Source organism: Trichomycterus rosablanca, chromosome 24 (genome assembly GCF_030014385.1).
Source record: "Trichomycterus rosablanca isolate fTriRos1 chromosome 24, fTriRos1.hap1, whole genome shotgun sequence".
NCBI classification, from domain to species: domain Eukaryota; kingdom Metazoa; phylum Chordata; class Actinopteri; order Siluriformes; family Trichomycteridae; genus Trichomycterus; species Trichomycterus rosablanca.
The window spans coordinates 6,711,074-6,725,406 of NC_086011.1; the positions used below are offsets into that span (position 1 = coordinate 6,711,074).

At 34.4% G+C, this 14,333-nt stretch overlaps 1 protein-coding gene across 1 annotated transcript in view; it reads left to right on the top strand.

The window, feature by feature from the left end:
- Positions 1–14,333, top strand: part of arhgef10la (Rho guanine nucleotide exchange factor (GEF) 10-like a) — a 170,286-nt gene that overhangs the window by 63,156 nt on the left and 92,797 nt on the right. The window contains exons 17-19 of the mRNA XM_062986147.1: positions 1,005–1,120; positions 3,561–3,688; positions 13,048–13,148. Of these exons, the coding sequence (XP_062842217.1) occupies positions 1,005–1,120; positions 3,561–3,688; positions 13,048–13,148 (345 nt within the window). The remainder of the gene's footprint in view (positions 1–1,004; positions 1,121–3,560; positions 3,689–13,047; positions 13,149–14,333) is intronic.

Here is a 14,333-nt window from a genome sequence, read left to right on the forward strand (position 1 = left end):
ATGTTTTTTTTTCTTCTTTAAATAGAGTGGAAGTAAACTGGCATTTAGGTAATTTTTCCCTTTGGCTTTGTCCTAAAATCTGGCAACCTATGCGGTTATATTAGACCCCTGCCAACAAAGATAATATATGTAAACACAAACTATTATTTATAAAGTAATAATTTTATTTAATAAAGTGAAAAGCTGTAAAAGAAAGTAACTTTTTTTTTCATTTAATTACTTTATATTAATTATTGTATGTATTTATTTTAAATGATTATTATTAATCTTAAATTATTACCATTAATAACAATAATAATAATAACAATAATAATAATAGTCATAATAATAACAACAATAACATTAATGATAATAAAATAACAGTAATTATAATAATAATAATAATTATTATAACATTAATAATAATAATAATAGTAGTAGTAATAATGATACTAATAATGATAATAATAATAACAGTAATAATAATAATATCAGTAAGAATAAAAAAATGATAATGATAATAATAATAACAATAATAACATTAATAATTATTATTATTATAATAACATTAATAATAATAATAACTAATAATAATAATAATGATAATAACAATAATAACATTGATAATAACATTAATAATAATAACTAATAATAATATCAACAACAATAATAACATTAATAATAATAATAACTAATAATAATAATAACAACAATAATAACATTAATAATAATAATAATAATAATAATAATAACAGTAATAATGGGCTATAACAGCCTTTAGGAAGGCTTCCACAAGGATGTGAAGTGTGTCTGTGTGAAATAGTTCTCATTAAGTTAAAAGCCTGCCTCTCTCATTCTAATTCATCTCAAAGATTTTAAACTAGGTAGAGGTTGACCACTGCCCTTCCCTGGCTGGAATGAGATCTAACAAGCTCATGGTCAGGTGTCCACAAACGTTTGGTCAGATAATTTACTAAAACCGAACTAATGCCTGATAACTAAGGTTATGTTGATTTGATTGACAGGGAAGGTGATACTGGGTCCTCCTCGACTATATCAAGAGCTTCAGGAACTGCAACATGACCTTTCTGTAGTGGAGCAGGTTACAACATTGGTGGGCACCTTACAGGGCACATACCAGGTACATGTCATTACTTACTATATTCTCATTCACAAATCTGACTATGTAAGCAAAAGTATATGACCACACACTCATGTGGGTAATCATTTGTTTATCATTTCATCCTAAAGGCATTGGCAGTAATAGTTGGTTTTATTATCTTTATTCTAATTTTCTAATAAACTATTGGCACACATTTCTACAAACACAGTGGTACCATGAAACCAAACGTTAATTGTTCTGAGAGTAGTATTAAGTTTGAAAGACGTTGAGTGTCACTGCTGGACCAAGAATTGTCTACCAGCCAAAAATATATCCAGCCAACAGCGCCCTGTAGGCAGCGTCCTGTGAACACTGATGAGGGTCTAGAAGATGACCAACTCAAACAGCAGAAATAGATGAGCGATCGTGGACACGGTATTTAAAAAAAACTCCAGCAGCGCTGCTGTGTCTGATCCACTCATACCAGCACAGTCAGTGTCACTGCAGTGCTGAGAATGATCCATCACCTAAATAATACCTGCTCTGTGGTGGTCCTGTGGGGGTCCTGACCATTGAAGAACAGGGCAAGAGCAGGCTAAAACATATGCAGAGAAACAGATGGACTACAGTCAGTAATTGTAGAACTTTAAAATGCTTCTATATAGTAAGTGGAGCAGATAAAATGGAAAGTGTGTGTAAAAACCAGGAGGTGGTTTTAATGTTATGGCTGATCGGTGTATTATCAATTGCTAATCATTTTTCCAACTTATACAAGCTTCTCATAAAGAGTGCAATATTAAATTTTCCTTTTATTCAGGGTCATATAAAATTTATACTACAAAAAAGATCAAGAGAACATCATGATAACAGCTTAGCCAGCTGTATAAGCAGGAACTGTGGAAGGAAGAACCGCAAATAAAAATTTAAAGAGGTATTAAAATGTTATCAAAGATCAGAACCCAAATGCTCACATCATTAATTGATAATTGGTTAAATCTTCTGGATGATGACACATCGGGGGTGCTTTAGTGTGGCTTAACGAAGCCCACATTCTATTTCCATTAACATTTTTTGCTGAACATACTTGTCTGGCTTTCATCCAAATGTTTGACTTTAGCCCACAGCCTGATCATCATGAAAACTGTCTATAAAACAAATCTGGCAAACAGAAAGTGGAAGAAGCTTTCATTGATATTGCAAGTAGACACCATTGGATTTGGCTTTAGGGAACCAGGAATAAATGTGTTTGGATGAGGCTCAGTGTTTTATTACTCCCCTCCCCACAGTATTTGGTAGGCTTAGCCATGGAGTGCATCTAATCAACAAAGAACAAATACAGCAACAGGATGTTGCATTTGAGGTGTCTAACAAAATAGTGTGCTGATCTTTCTAGATAAAGAAAACACAAACTATTATTTTAAAAGAAATGATTTTATTTAATAAACATGTTACTTATTCACCCAATTAATCATTTAATTACATTTACATTAACCTATTTTTTCTTTTTTTTTAAATTATTATTATTATTATTATTATTATTATTACTATTATTAGTAAGGGCTGTAGTAGCTAAGTAGTCGTTAAATTGCGAGTCCCATAGAGGGGCCAGGCAGTTTGCCAGAACTGCAAAAAACACCAATTTATTTATTATTTATAACTTCAAAGTAATTTATCTATTTTATTTAAATAACTTATTTAATAATAATTGAATTATTATAAAAATATTATTGAATAGTATATTGTTTAAACAATTATTATTATTATTATTATTATGAAAATGGGTTGTAGTAGCTAAATAGTAGTTAAATTGTGAGTCCCATAGAGGGGCCAGACAATTTGCTGGAAGTTATGGGTCAAAATTGACCCACAATGCTGCAGAACAGCAATTTATTTATTAATAATTCTAAATTAATTAATCAATTTTATTAAAAATTATGTATTTAATATTAAATACATTATTTAATTGTTTTATTTTTTAACGATTATTATTATTATTATTATTATTATTATGGGTTGTATCAATATTAGTTACATTGTGAATCCCATAGAGGGGCCAGACAATTCAATGGAAGTTATGGGTCAAAATTAAACCACAATGCTGCAAAACAGCAATTTATTTATTATTAATTTATAATTAATGAATTTATTTTATTTAAAATTATTTATTTATTATTAAATAAATGAATTAAAAATAATATTAAATCATTTATATTTAAAATATTATTATTATTATTAAAATTGGTTGTAGCATCAGTAATAGTTTATTTGTTTATTAATAATTTAAAATTAATTTATTTAAAATAGTTTAAAAACATAAAACATTTAAAAATAGGTGATTATATGCACTGGAAATACTCATTATGGCTGAAAGTATGTGGCTCTGACTGTAGTTTGGTGGATTCCTATATAGTAAATAAATGAGTGTACTGATGACCCAACCCAGACAAACATCCAAAAGCATTTGTGTTTCTGTGTGAAGAATCTGAACAGCACAGTTGCTCAGGACTGGTGTTTGGCCCTGCAGAGATTTATTTGCATAAAAGAGGACCAAATCCAGAGTGCCAACAAGTGTCGTCTTCGGCTTCAAGTCCCTGGCAGACCAGACAAGTAAGTTACTCAGTTTTACTAAGTTTACTGTAAATTATTATAAAAATAATAATAATAATAATAATAAATAATAATAATGTTATAATAATAATAAGTGTTATAATAATAGTAATAATTAGGGATGCATCAATACCATTTTTTCCCAACCGAGTACAAGTACAAGTACATGTATTTTTGTACTTGCTGATACCGATACCGATACCAATACCTATTGGATCAGATATCTGACATGCTAGAAAACTCTATCCGGTCGCCGAGCGCTCGGCGAGCCAGTCGGATCGAGTTGTTGGATAGTTCACACTTAGCGATCGAGAGCCGAGTTTTGATCGCCGAGCGAACGCCGAGTTGCTCCCGAGCCGGCAAATCTAGTGCCGACCAGTCGCCGAGCGAAAATCAGGGCAAAAATCGTGTAGTGTGAACTAGGCATAACGCAGCAACGTGCACTAGGCACACGGTATCGGATGTGTAGTATCGGAGCCTCGTTTGCGAGTACGAGTACAAGTTAATGAGCGTGGTATCGGGCAAATTATTATAATAATGTTATAATAATAATAAAAATAATAATGTTATAATAATAGTAATACTACTAATAATAATAATAAATAATAATAATAATGTTATAATAATAATAATAAATAATAATAATAATAGCCATTGTTATATTTCTTTTTCTTTTTATTATTATTGTTATTAAAATGGGTTGTGGTAGCAGTAAAAGTTAAACTGCAAGTCTCTTAAAGAAGTTATGGGTCAAAACTAAACAACAATGCTACAAAACAGCTAAATATATTTTTTTTTATTTATGTTTTATTTATTTATGTTTATTTCTTATTTATTTGTTAATGTTTTATCTATTTATTTATTTTTTATTATTTCTATTTTATTTCTATTTATATACAATTATTTTAAAAAAAAACATGGCCATTAATTTACACTTCACCCTCTGCTCTTCTGGAAGAACTTTCCACAAGATTAAGAAGTGGCTACCATTTAACGTTCTGATTCATCCCAAGGGTTTTTACAGGCTACTGTTGTTTTTTGACAGCACACTGATCAAAACATGTATATAAGATATAATATCATACACCACTTAGTAATGGGTGTGGCTACAACACCTGAACTCATGAACTGACATGAGTGTCCACTTATTTTGGCTTTATATTGTATAGTACTTGAACTGAGACTTTAAAACCCTTGATGAAAGATTTACGTTCAACAGCATATTACAGGTCTAATTGAATGGCTGGTTGGATCATTAAGCGGTTCTGAGATTCATTTCCTCCCAGATTATTAGAGAGAACATTTGGCAGCTTGTGACCTTGCTACAGTAAGCACAGATGGGGCGTTAGAATCAGTTAGCTTTACAGAAAGTATTAGCTAGACCCTGTTTTCCCTCACCTGTGTGGAGTCCCTTAGTCAGATCTCTTAAATCTCCTTTGATGTGCTCCTATTATGCCGCGTCAGGAGGGGTCGAGCGTGAATGTGTTTTTTAATGCTGTACGTTTTTCACGCCACCCTGCACCTGGTTGCGTTTATCGCGGTGATGTACGGAGTGGAGGGACTGTCGCTCAGAAGGATGGCTGAGGAGGAGAGGAAATGAAGACGGATTAGCGAGGGACGGGTTTAGGAGATGGAAGGGCAGTTGCAAATGGGAGGAGGGTGATAGAGAAAAAGAATGGCACTGGAGAAGGTAGAGGAAAAACGTTTAGCTTCTTTTATGCTACAAGAACACAGCTGTGAATTAGGTTTGAAAACTTTATATGGCCAAAAGTATGTGGACACCAGTTCTTATGAGGCTCAGGTTTAAATTATATGCCTCTGGTTTTGCAGTTTGGGGAAGGTTGTTTCCTGTTCCTGCATGACTATGCCCCCAGCACAACCTAAATTCCATGGCTAGACGACTTTGCTGGGCCTGCAAAAACCTTATTTAACAAATTTGCATTTTAAAAGCTCTGCACTGTACGTCTGCTTGACTGGCCTGCCTGCAGACTTCTTTAGAAAAAGTATCCTCATCATGAAAAGAAATGTGACCCATGGACTAATGGATTCTTGTATCAAGCAAAAAAAAAAAATAAATAAATAAATAAATAAATAAATAAATCATAATATTTATTTATATATTAATAATAATATAAAATAAAACAATTAATATAATGATAAAATTATAATAACAGAAATAAATAAATAATAAATAAATGAACACATAATAATATAATATAACAAATAATATAATAATAAATTAATAATACAACAGAAATAAATAAATAAATTAACAAATACATAATAAATAAATTAACAAATATAATATAACAATATAACAAATAACATAATAAAAAATAATAATATAACAGAAATAAATAATAAATAAATTAACAAATATAATAATATAATATAACAAATAATAAAATAATAATATAACAGAAATAAATAAATAAATAAATAATAAACAAATATAATAATACAATATAACAAATAATATAACAATAAAATAATAATATAACAGAAATAAATAATAAATAAATGAACACATAATAATATAATATAACAAATAACAAAATACATAAATAAATAAAAAAATAAAAAAATAAATGGAACTCGTGTTGCAGGCATCAAATTCAACATTTATTTATATTTACAAAACATTGGAAATCTTTTCTTATATTAGTGTCTGACCTTTCAAATGCATTTTTAACACACACACACACACACACACACACAACTTTTAAGGAAGTCCTACCCAGGAGAATGGGGGCTGGTATAGACACCTCTGAATATTAATGCCCATAGTTTTTAAACTAGGGGCGGCACAGTGGGTAGCGCTGTCACCTCACAGCAAGGAGGTCCTTTGTTTGTGGAGTTTACATGGTCACAGTTTGTCTATGATTTGTACTGCGACCCAGGCATCAAAACAAAACAAAATATACTAATTAACTAAATTGGTGACAATCTGGTCCCACTGTGGTTTACAAGGTGTAATGTAAAGCCTTCACTTGGGGGCATTTGTGTACAGGTTCATTTTTTGTTTGTGCCTGTTAAAATCCGTTTATTTAATTATTATTATTTTTGTCAGCGACCCATTTTTTTTGGCTCACATCCCACCCAAGGGTCGCGACCCAGGGTTTGAAAAACCCTGCTGTAAACAACAAGTCTGCAAAACTTTAAAACTGATGGTTCAGTGAGGTGTACCGGGGTGAAGGATTTCTCATCCTTTATTTCACGGCTCGGACAATGACGGTCCCGATGTGACAGCCTGAACAACGTGTGCATCACACCTCAGTGGGAATCGCAGGTCCAATCTGCTCAGTCAGATGTTCACACAAGTGTGTTGTTCTTAGAATAGCTGCGCTGTGTCCTGCACGCTCTATAACACCTTAGAGGCGACTGATTAGCATTTCGCTCTAAAATGCTAAAATAAAAAAGTACTTTTTTGAAATAGTAAACAGCTCTGGCTTTACTACCTTAATAGGATTTTAATCTACTCTCGTCTTTATTTAACAAGAATTTGGATCGTGCCTGTGGGAGTTTGTGTCAATGGAGCATTTGTAATGTAAGGCAAGGTGGTCAGTAGGGTTGAGTCCAGGGTTAGGGCGGTGGAAGCTTAGTAAGCTTAGTAAGGGTACAGGACTATTTATTGGAAGCTTAGTAATGATGCTTTAAACCCCGTCACTCCCAAGTTGCCTCTGTTGGACCCCTGAGCATGTCCCTCAATTGCTTGCATTGTGTTTAGTCACAATTGTAAGTAAAGTAAACATCATGAACGTGTTTTAATTGAACTAATATAAGTGTGGAATAAGTGTGGGATGATCTTCTGGGATTTTAGAGAGACACATGCCTCTCAAGTGACATCTTTACAAGCTCTGCATCTGCATGGCTTTGTAGACACAGAGTGCGTGTGCTTGATCGGCCTGCCTGCAGACCAGATGCATCTCCTTTTAAAGAAGTATCTGCATCATAAAAAGGAGAATCACAAGCCATGGATTGTTGAGCAGCTGAATTGTCATATCAAGCAAGAATAATAGTTATAAAAAAAAAAAATAATAATAATAATAATAATAATATAAATAATAAATAATATAATAAATAATTTAAATATGGTAAAATATAATAATTTTATAATATTACATATAATATCATTTTAATACATTAAAATATAATAAACTCTAAGCTGTGTGTTTAGTTTAATCAGGTTTGAAAGAAAGAGAAACACTGTATAAATCAATGGCAGATCCCCTTCCTTCCATTTTTCCTGTCCTGTCTTATTTTCCTGAGACATTTCTCAGACGTTCTGACATGAGTTGGTGTCTGAGTCCAGACACATGAATCAGGGGTTGCAGGTAGCATAAAAAGCAACCTGGCATTTTCCTTCCCGTCCCATCATTTTGGCCTCTAAGCCTCTTTTTTTCAATATCGGGCAACCCGTCACAGCCAGCCTCAAATATGACAGTGAAATGCTTCAGAATTTTAGCCTGTTGTCTGCTTGTGGCTATTCTGGTCATGGATCGTTAGGACTGACCTTAAATCATTTCTAACTGCCTTCGTGGCCACGTTAAGGTCTGTCTGTGGCTGTCTGAGACTGCCTGTCTGTCTGTGACTGTCTGAGACTGCCTGTCTGTCTGTGACTGTTTGTATGTGACTGTTTGAGACTGTCTGTCTGAGACTGCCTGTCTGTCTGTTTGTGACTGTTTGAGACTGTCTGAGACTGTCTGTCTGTCTGATACTGCCTGTCTGACTGTCTGTCTGTCTGAGACTGTCTGTCTGAGACTATGTTTGTTTGTGACTGTCTGTCTGTCTGAGACTATGTTTGTCTGTGACTGTCTGTCTGTCTGAGACTGTCTAAAACTGTCTGAGACTGTCTGTCTGTCTGTTTTATTCATAGTGACAATACACAAGACCAGACACAAACACATGAACTATGCTAATTGCTAAGCTACACTCTACAAGCTAATATAATGCTAATGCTTAACATAAACTAGACCAACACAAGACAAGATTCTCTAAACATGATACATGACAAGATTCTCTAAGATTCCTAGGCAAAATACATTAACTACAACATTCCAAACAATAACCAACAACCTAACCACCCAACATGGTTCAGCTGTGGATCATTAGCCTTCGTCCAATAAACACGAGGGGCGTCGGCCTGACAATAATACACAAAATCTCCCCAAACGTGCTCCTGGAGACAGGGACACAGGCATGGCACATACACATGAATCCAGCCTCTCGGTGCTCCTGGAGCTCATAACGGCTTCCAAATTTGTGGCAGCAGTTTAGGGAAGGGCCTTTACTGGCTAAGCATAACTGTCCGACTGTGGACGAAGCAAAGTCGATACAATTATGACTATGGGTGCATAATCAGAGCCCTGACTGTGGGACCAGGTCCTCTTATCCATCATCAGTGGATAAGACAGTGTTGATGTTTTAATTGAATGGGCACAAATTTAACAGACACACTCCAAAATCTGGTTGAACTTTATAATATTGGTTTTAGAATGGCATGTCCACAAGGTCATGGTCAGTTGTCCTCATACTTTTTCGCCATATAGGATATTGTGTTATGGAATAGTATTAAGGTGGTATGACTGTTGTGTGTGTTATAAATACTTTGTGGCATTTGTTCAAACATCTGTCCTGCTGTTTTTTTGCATAACTGCCACACACATCACTGACCCACCTGCCAGACATTAGCCACCGCCCTGCTCTGTGTTCTGCCCTGTTGCCTTCAGACTTATACCCACACACTCGCAGACCCACACACGCTCTCGTTCGGCCGGCCGGACAAACCCAGGCTGTGCTGTTCATCACACTTGGAGCCGTGCCTGGCATCGCTTCTGAACGAAATTAAGCACGGAAGGATGTTTTCTTCACTTTCTGCACTTTATTTTTACCTTTTAAAAGGCTGCCTGCTGAGTTTGAAGTAAATATATAATGCCGGGAGAGAGGGAACGAGCTAGAACTGTGAATTCTGGCCTTTTATAAAAGCATTTCACAGGTTTAGGTTATTATTCTACGCCGGGCTTTTTCCCCTTTTCTTTTTTTTTTTAAAGTTGATAAAAGAACACAAAGCAGGTCTATGCTGGGCTGATATGACAGAAGCAGACTGAAAGCTCCAGTCAGCAGCCCTTTAATGAGGAATAAATGTAAATTGCTTTACGTTTTTCTTTCTACTTTTGATCCTAAGTTGGCATAACAGTGTTTCGTTATTTTTTTGAGGAACTTGCTGGTGGAAACGACTGCTTAAGAGACATAGAAATACAGAGAAAATAGAAGGGTCATTTGTTTTATTCATTTATGTTTAATTAATGTGTATAAAAACAATAAATGGTCAAATTTGAAATAACACCCAACACCTTAAAAGCTTTAGACTACTATTACTCCTCCTTCACCACACTTTACAGCTGGCAAACTGTAAGATCCACATGAATCAGCAAAGTTTCAGATTCCTCAGACATCATCACTCTCATAATGTATCACTTTTGCCCCAGAGTCCAGTGGTATGTGCTTTACACCAACCCAGCCAAATCTTAGCATGGTGAGAAACTAAACTAAACTAACCCTTGTCTTTAACTGCTCAGCCATGGAAACCTTATACAGTCAGCTCTCAAAATTGCTTCTAGAGGCATTTTAAAACTCAGCATGAAATGATGCATCTACGTGCCTAACACTTTGGCTGTAATTCTTTTTTTAATGCATTTTCTCTCTTTTTCTCCAGATTTTTAGCATGTCTAATTTTTACCCAATTATGTTATGCTTCCTCTCTACTGGTGCTGACCCCCGCCCCTGATTTAGGAGGGCGAACTGACACACGCCCCTCCGACATGTAGCCGACTGCATTTTTTCATCTGCACGAGGCGAGTTCATATGAGAATCAGCCCTGTGCACGGAGACCCACACCCTCATCAGCATTAATTCTCTACTCTGTGCAGACACCATCAACCAGCCAGCAGAGGTTGCAATTGCATCAGTTATGAGAGAGTCCCTATCCGGCTTAATGCCTTGCCCCTATATGAACAACAGGCCAATCGTTGTTCATGTGGTCGCTCAGCCCAGCCGGATGACAGAGCTGAGTCACGATACAATGTATTTGAGATCCCAATGTATGTCAGCTCACTAAGTTTTCGAACGCACCCAGTGTATTATTTTTGCCCCAGAGTCCAATGGTATGTGCTTTACACCAACCCAGCCAAATCTTAGCATGGTGAAAAAAGAAACCAAAGCTTGTCTTCCACTGCTCAGCCATGAAAAACCTTACAGTTAGCTCCTAATGTTTCTTCTAGAAGCATTTTGGAACTCAGCAGGAAGTGATGTACATAAGGACACATGATTTTATGTGCTTAACACTTTGGCTCCTATTCTGACATGACCTTGTGTGGTCTATTTCTTTGAGTTGAGCAGTTGTTTTATTTAATTTTGCCATTTTTAATGGGCAATGACCATAATTCACTGTTTTAATGCTGATTATGCTGGCTCTGATGGTCAGTAATGTAACAGAGTCGTGACTCATTACAGAGGTGCTAGATAAAGACCTACATTTGTAGAGTTTTAAAGGACAAACCCAATATTCAGGATGCTTATCCTGCTTGTCCCAGGCAGTATTATACTGTGGCTAAAGAGCTACAAACCAAAACAGGAACTGACAAGTACTGTGTGGTCAAAATAACAGAAAAGTAAGTAAAATGTATCAAAAAACATCCATAGTCAGACATCTGCAGCCCATAGTCAAACATCTGCAGTGGTTAGAGCCAGCTACTCAGTCCACCAGCTTGGAATAACTGTGTTCTTAGAAAAAATAGAAAGAGAACTTTTGGGAGCAGCTATAGAAGTGCCAGACAGCCACTCAACAGGCTGTTTTATGCTATATATGCTGATTTGTGATGTCACAACCATGATTGCTCAGCTTAAACCAGCAAAAAATTCTGTCTTGGCAACAGAAACTAGTGCAAGCTAGAGAAACCCTAGCATGAATGGGTGAGTTTTTTTTATACTTTCAACAGTATATAAGTATATATTTGTCAGCTCATTTGTAGATCTAGTCTGTAGATGGAATAGGTAAATCCACTGGTTATATGAGTATGTATTTACGTATGTATTACATGCACTATATTAGACTATATTTTGGTTAAATTCTGAACCATTGACTTGCCCTGCTCCTCTATTTGGATTGGGATTAAACAGAAAAAAGCTCGGTTCCATTCCACACTGTTCATTCCTCACTGGTCTGTGTAATCATTTTGTTTGTAATGGGTCCTCTCTGACCATTTCAGCTTTTCCATTACACCCACATGAAAGAGTTTAATTTGTTATGGCTGTGTGCTTGTGGAACTTTGTATATCTCTTACTCTTCACTCCTTTATTTGCACGGAGGCTATGTGACAAGTGTGCTAATAAATCCAGAAACTATTCATTTATTGCTACACAAACTGCACTCAAACAGTATTTTACAATGATTTAAATGCATCAATTGAAATGGTCACATTTACAGTAGTGACTGCAAAATATTGCCACAATGTAACGAAGGGTTCGTGATTGGAGACAAAGGTGGACACATGAAGAGATGCATACACAAGACAAGACACAAACACATGAACTATGCTAACTGCTACTATGCTAACTGCTACACTAACTCCTATGCTAAATGCTAATGCTAATCTAAACACATATGAAGCGTCCTAAACTATTCAAATCTAACATCCCTAATCTAAGCCAGATCCTGCAAGCTAACACAATGCTAATTCAAATTCAGCCACAAAAAAAAAAAAAAAAAAAAAAAAAAAAAAAAAAAAAATTAAATTAAAAAGAATTAAAAGGTGTGTTTGCATAATTTTGGCTATATAGTGGCTCATCCACAAAATAGATAGATAGATAAATAAATAAATAATAATAAATAACAAAAAATGAATTACGTTAATTAAAAATAATTTAAATTGTTAAAAAGTGCAGATAAAAATAAAGTAAATAAATAAATTAATTAATTAAATAAAAAATAATTAAAAGGTATGTCTGCATCATTTTGGCTATATAGTGTAGCTCAGTCACAAAAATAAATAAATAAATAAATAAATATATAAATAAATAAAAAATAATAATAATAAATAAAGAAATCAATTATATTAATAACAAAAATAATAATAAAACATAAAATAATTTAAAATTTAAAAATAAATAACTATAAAATTAATAAAAAAACATATATTATATAATATATTTATAATATTTATGTAATACATGTAAATTTAAAACTTTAAGATCAGTGCAATTAGGATCTTTTATTATTTTTAGAAATGTCTTTGGCCAAAACAAGCAATGTACCTGAACCTTGAAACTTGTTTTTTAAATGCCAGTGTTGTTTTTGACAGGTCGGGCCATCCAGTCAGCTTCATGGTGGTGTTCAACACTCCAAGTCCTCTAAGCAAGATCTCCTGGGTCAACCGTCTTCATCTGGCCAAGATAGCGCAAAGTGAGTGCACTTTTCTCACCTCCTTTTCCAATCCTTTTCCAGTCCTCACACACTCAGATGACTTGTCATGGCGAGACGCAGCGCTTTCAATTGCTAAGATGTTTTGAAAAGCTCACTGACTGACAGGCCCTAAATGAAACGTCTGATGCCACCACTGAGCGTTTTTCTTCTCTCGGCTCATCCGCGAGTTCACCAGAAGAAAGACATTATTTATGACATTCTTCTGTCTGACCTTTTTTGTGCTGCTGAGGCAGCGACCGTGGTTAGAATGCTGAAACGCTAAACATGCTGAGATAAAAATGTGAATTCCTGCTGGAATTGTTTGGATAATTCGTCTTTACATTTGCAAGGCATTCTGGAGATAAGCTAATAACAAAGTGGCGGGTATTTGCTATTTTGGCTTTGGTATCACATACACTGAATGTTCATACACAAAAGTATGAGACATCCATTCTATGAGGGTTCTTTAAGAAGTTCCTGCACTTGTTCTTAATTTATTAAGAATTTCAAAAACAAATGACCTCACTTTTCTACACAATCACCTTTCGATGCATTTCTCCCAGTGTCATACCAACTCTTTAATGCCATCAGCAAAAATGTTTTTGGTTGAGCGCATGATGCCCACTGCTTTCACATCATTATCACATGAAAATCTTCTTCCCCTTAAAGCTTCTCCGAGTGTCCAAAAAGGTGGAAATCAGATGGTGCTAAATCCGGACTATAAGCTCTCTCTCAGTCTCTCAGACACGACCAATTACTACTCCTCCCACCCTCACCGTTTCCAACCAAAATATAAAGTGTGGAAACTTTTTGAAGATCCCTTGTAGTTATTGTAGAAAGACTGTGGTCCTTTCTGTGTGGAGTTTGTATGTTCTCTCCGTGTCTGTGTGGGTTTTCTCCAGGAGCTCCGGAGATAAACAAGTTTTTGTCATGAGTTTCTTTTCTTTTCAATTAACTATTTTTAAACAAGCATGTTTCAAAAATATTAATAATAATAATAATAATAACAATAATAAAAAATAATAATAATAATAACAATAATAATAATAATAGTAACATAACGATAATAATAATAATATAATAATAACAATAGTAATAATAATAGTAATAATAGTAATTCATAAAATAATAATAATCTAATAATAATAGTAATAATAATAATAATAATAATGATCCGCTCAGGTG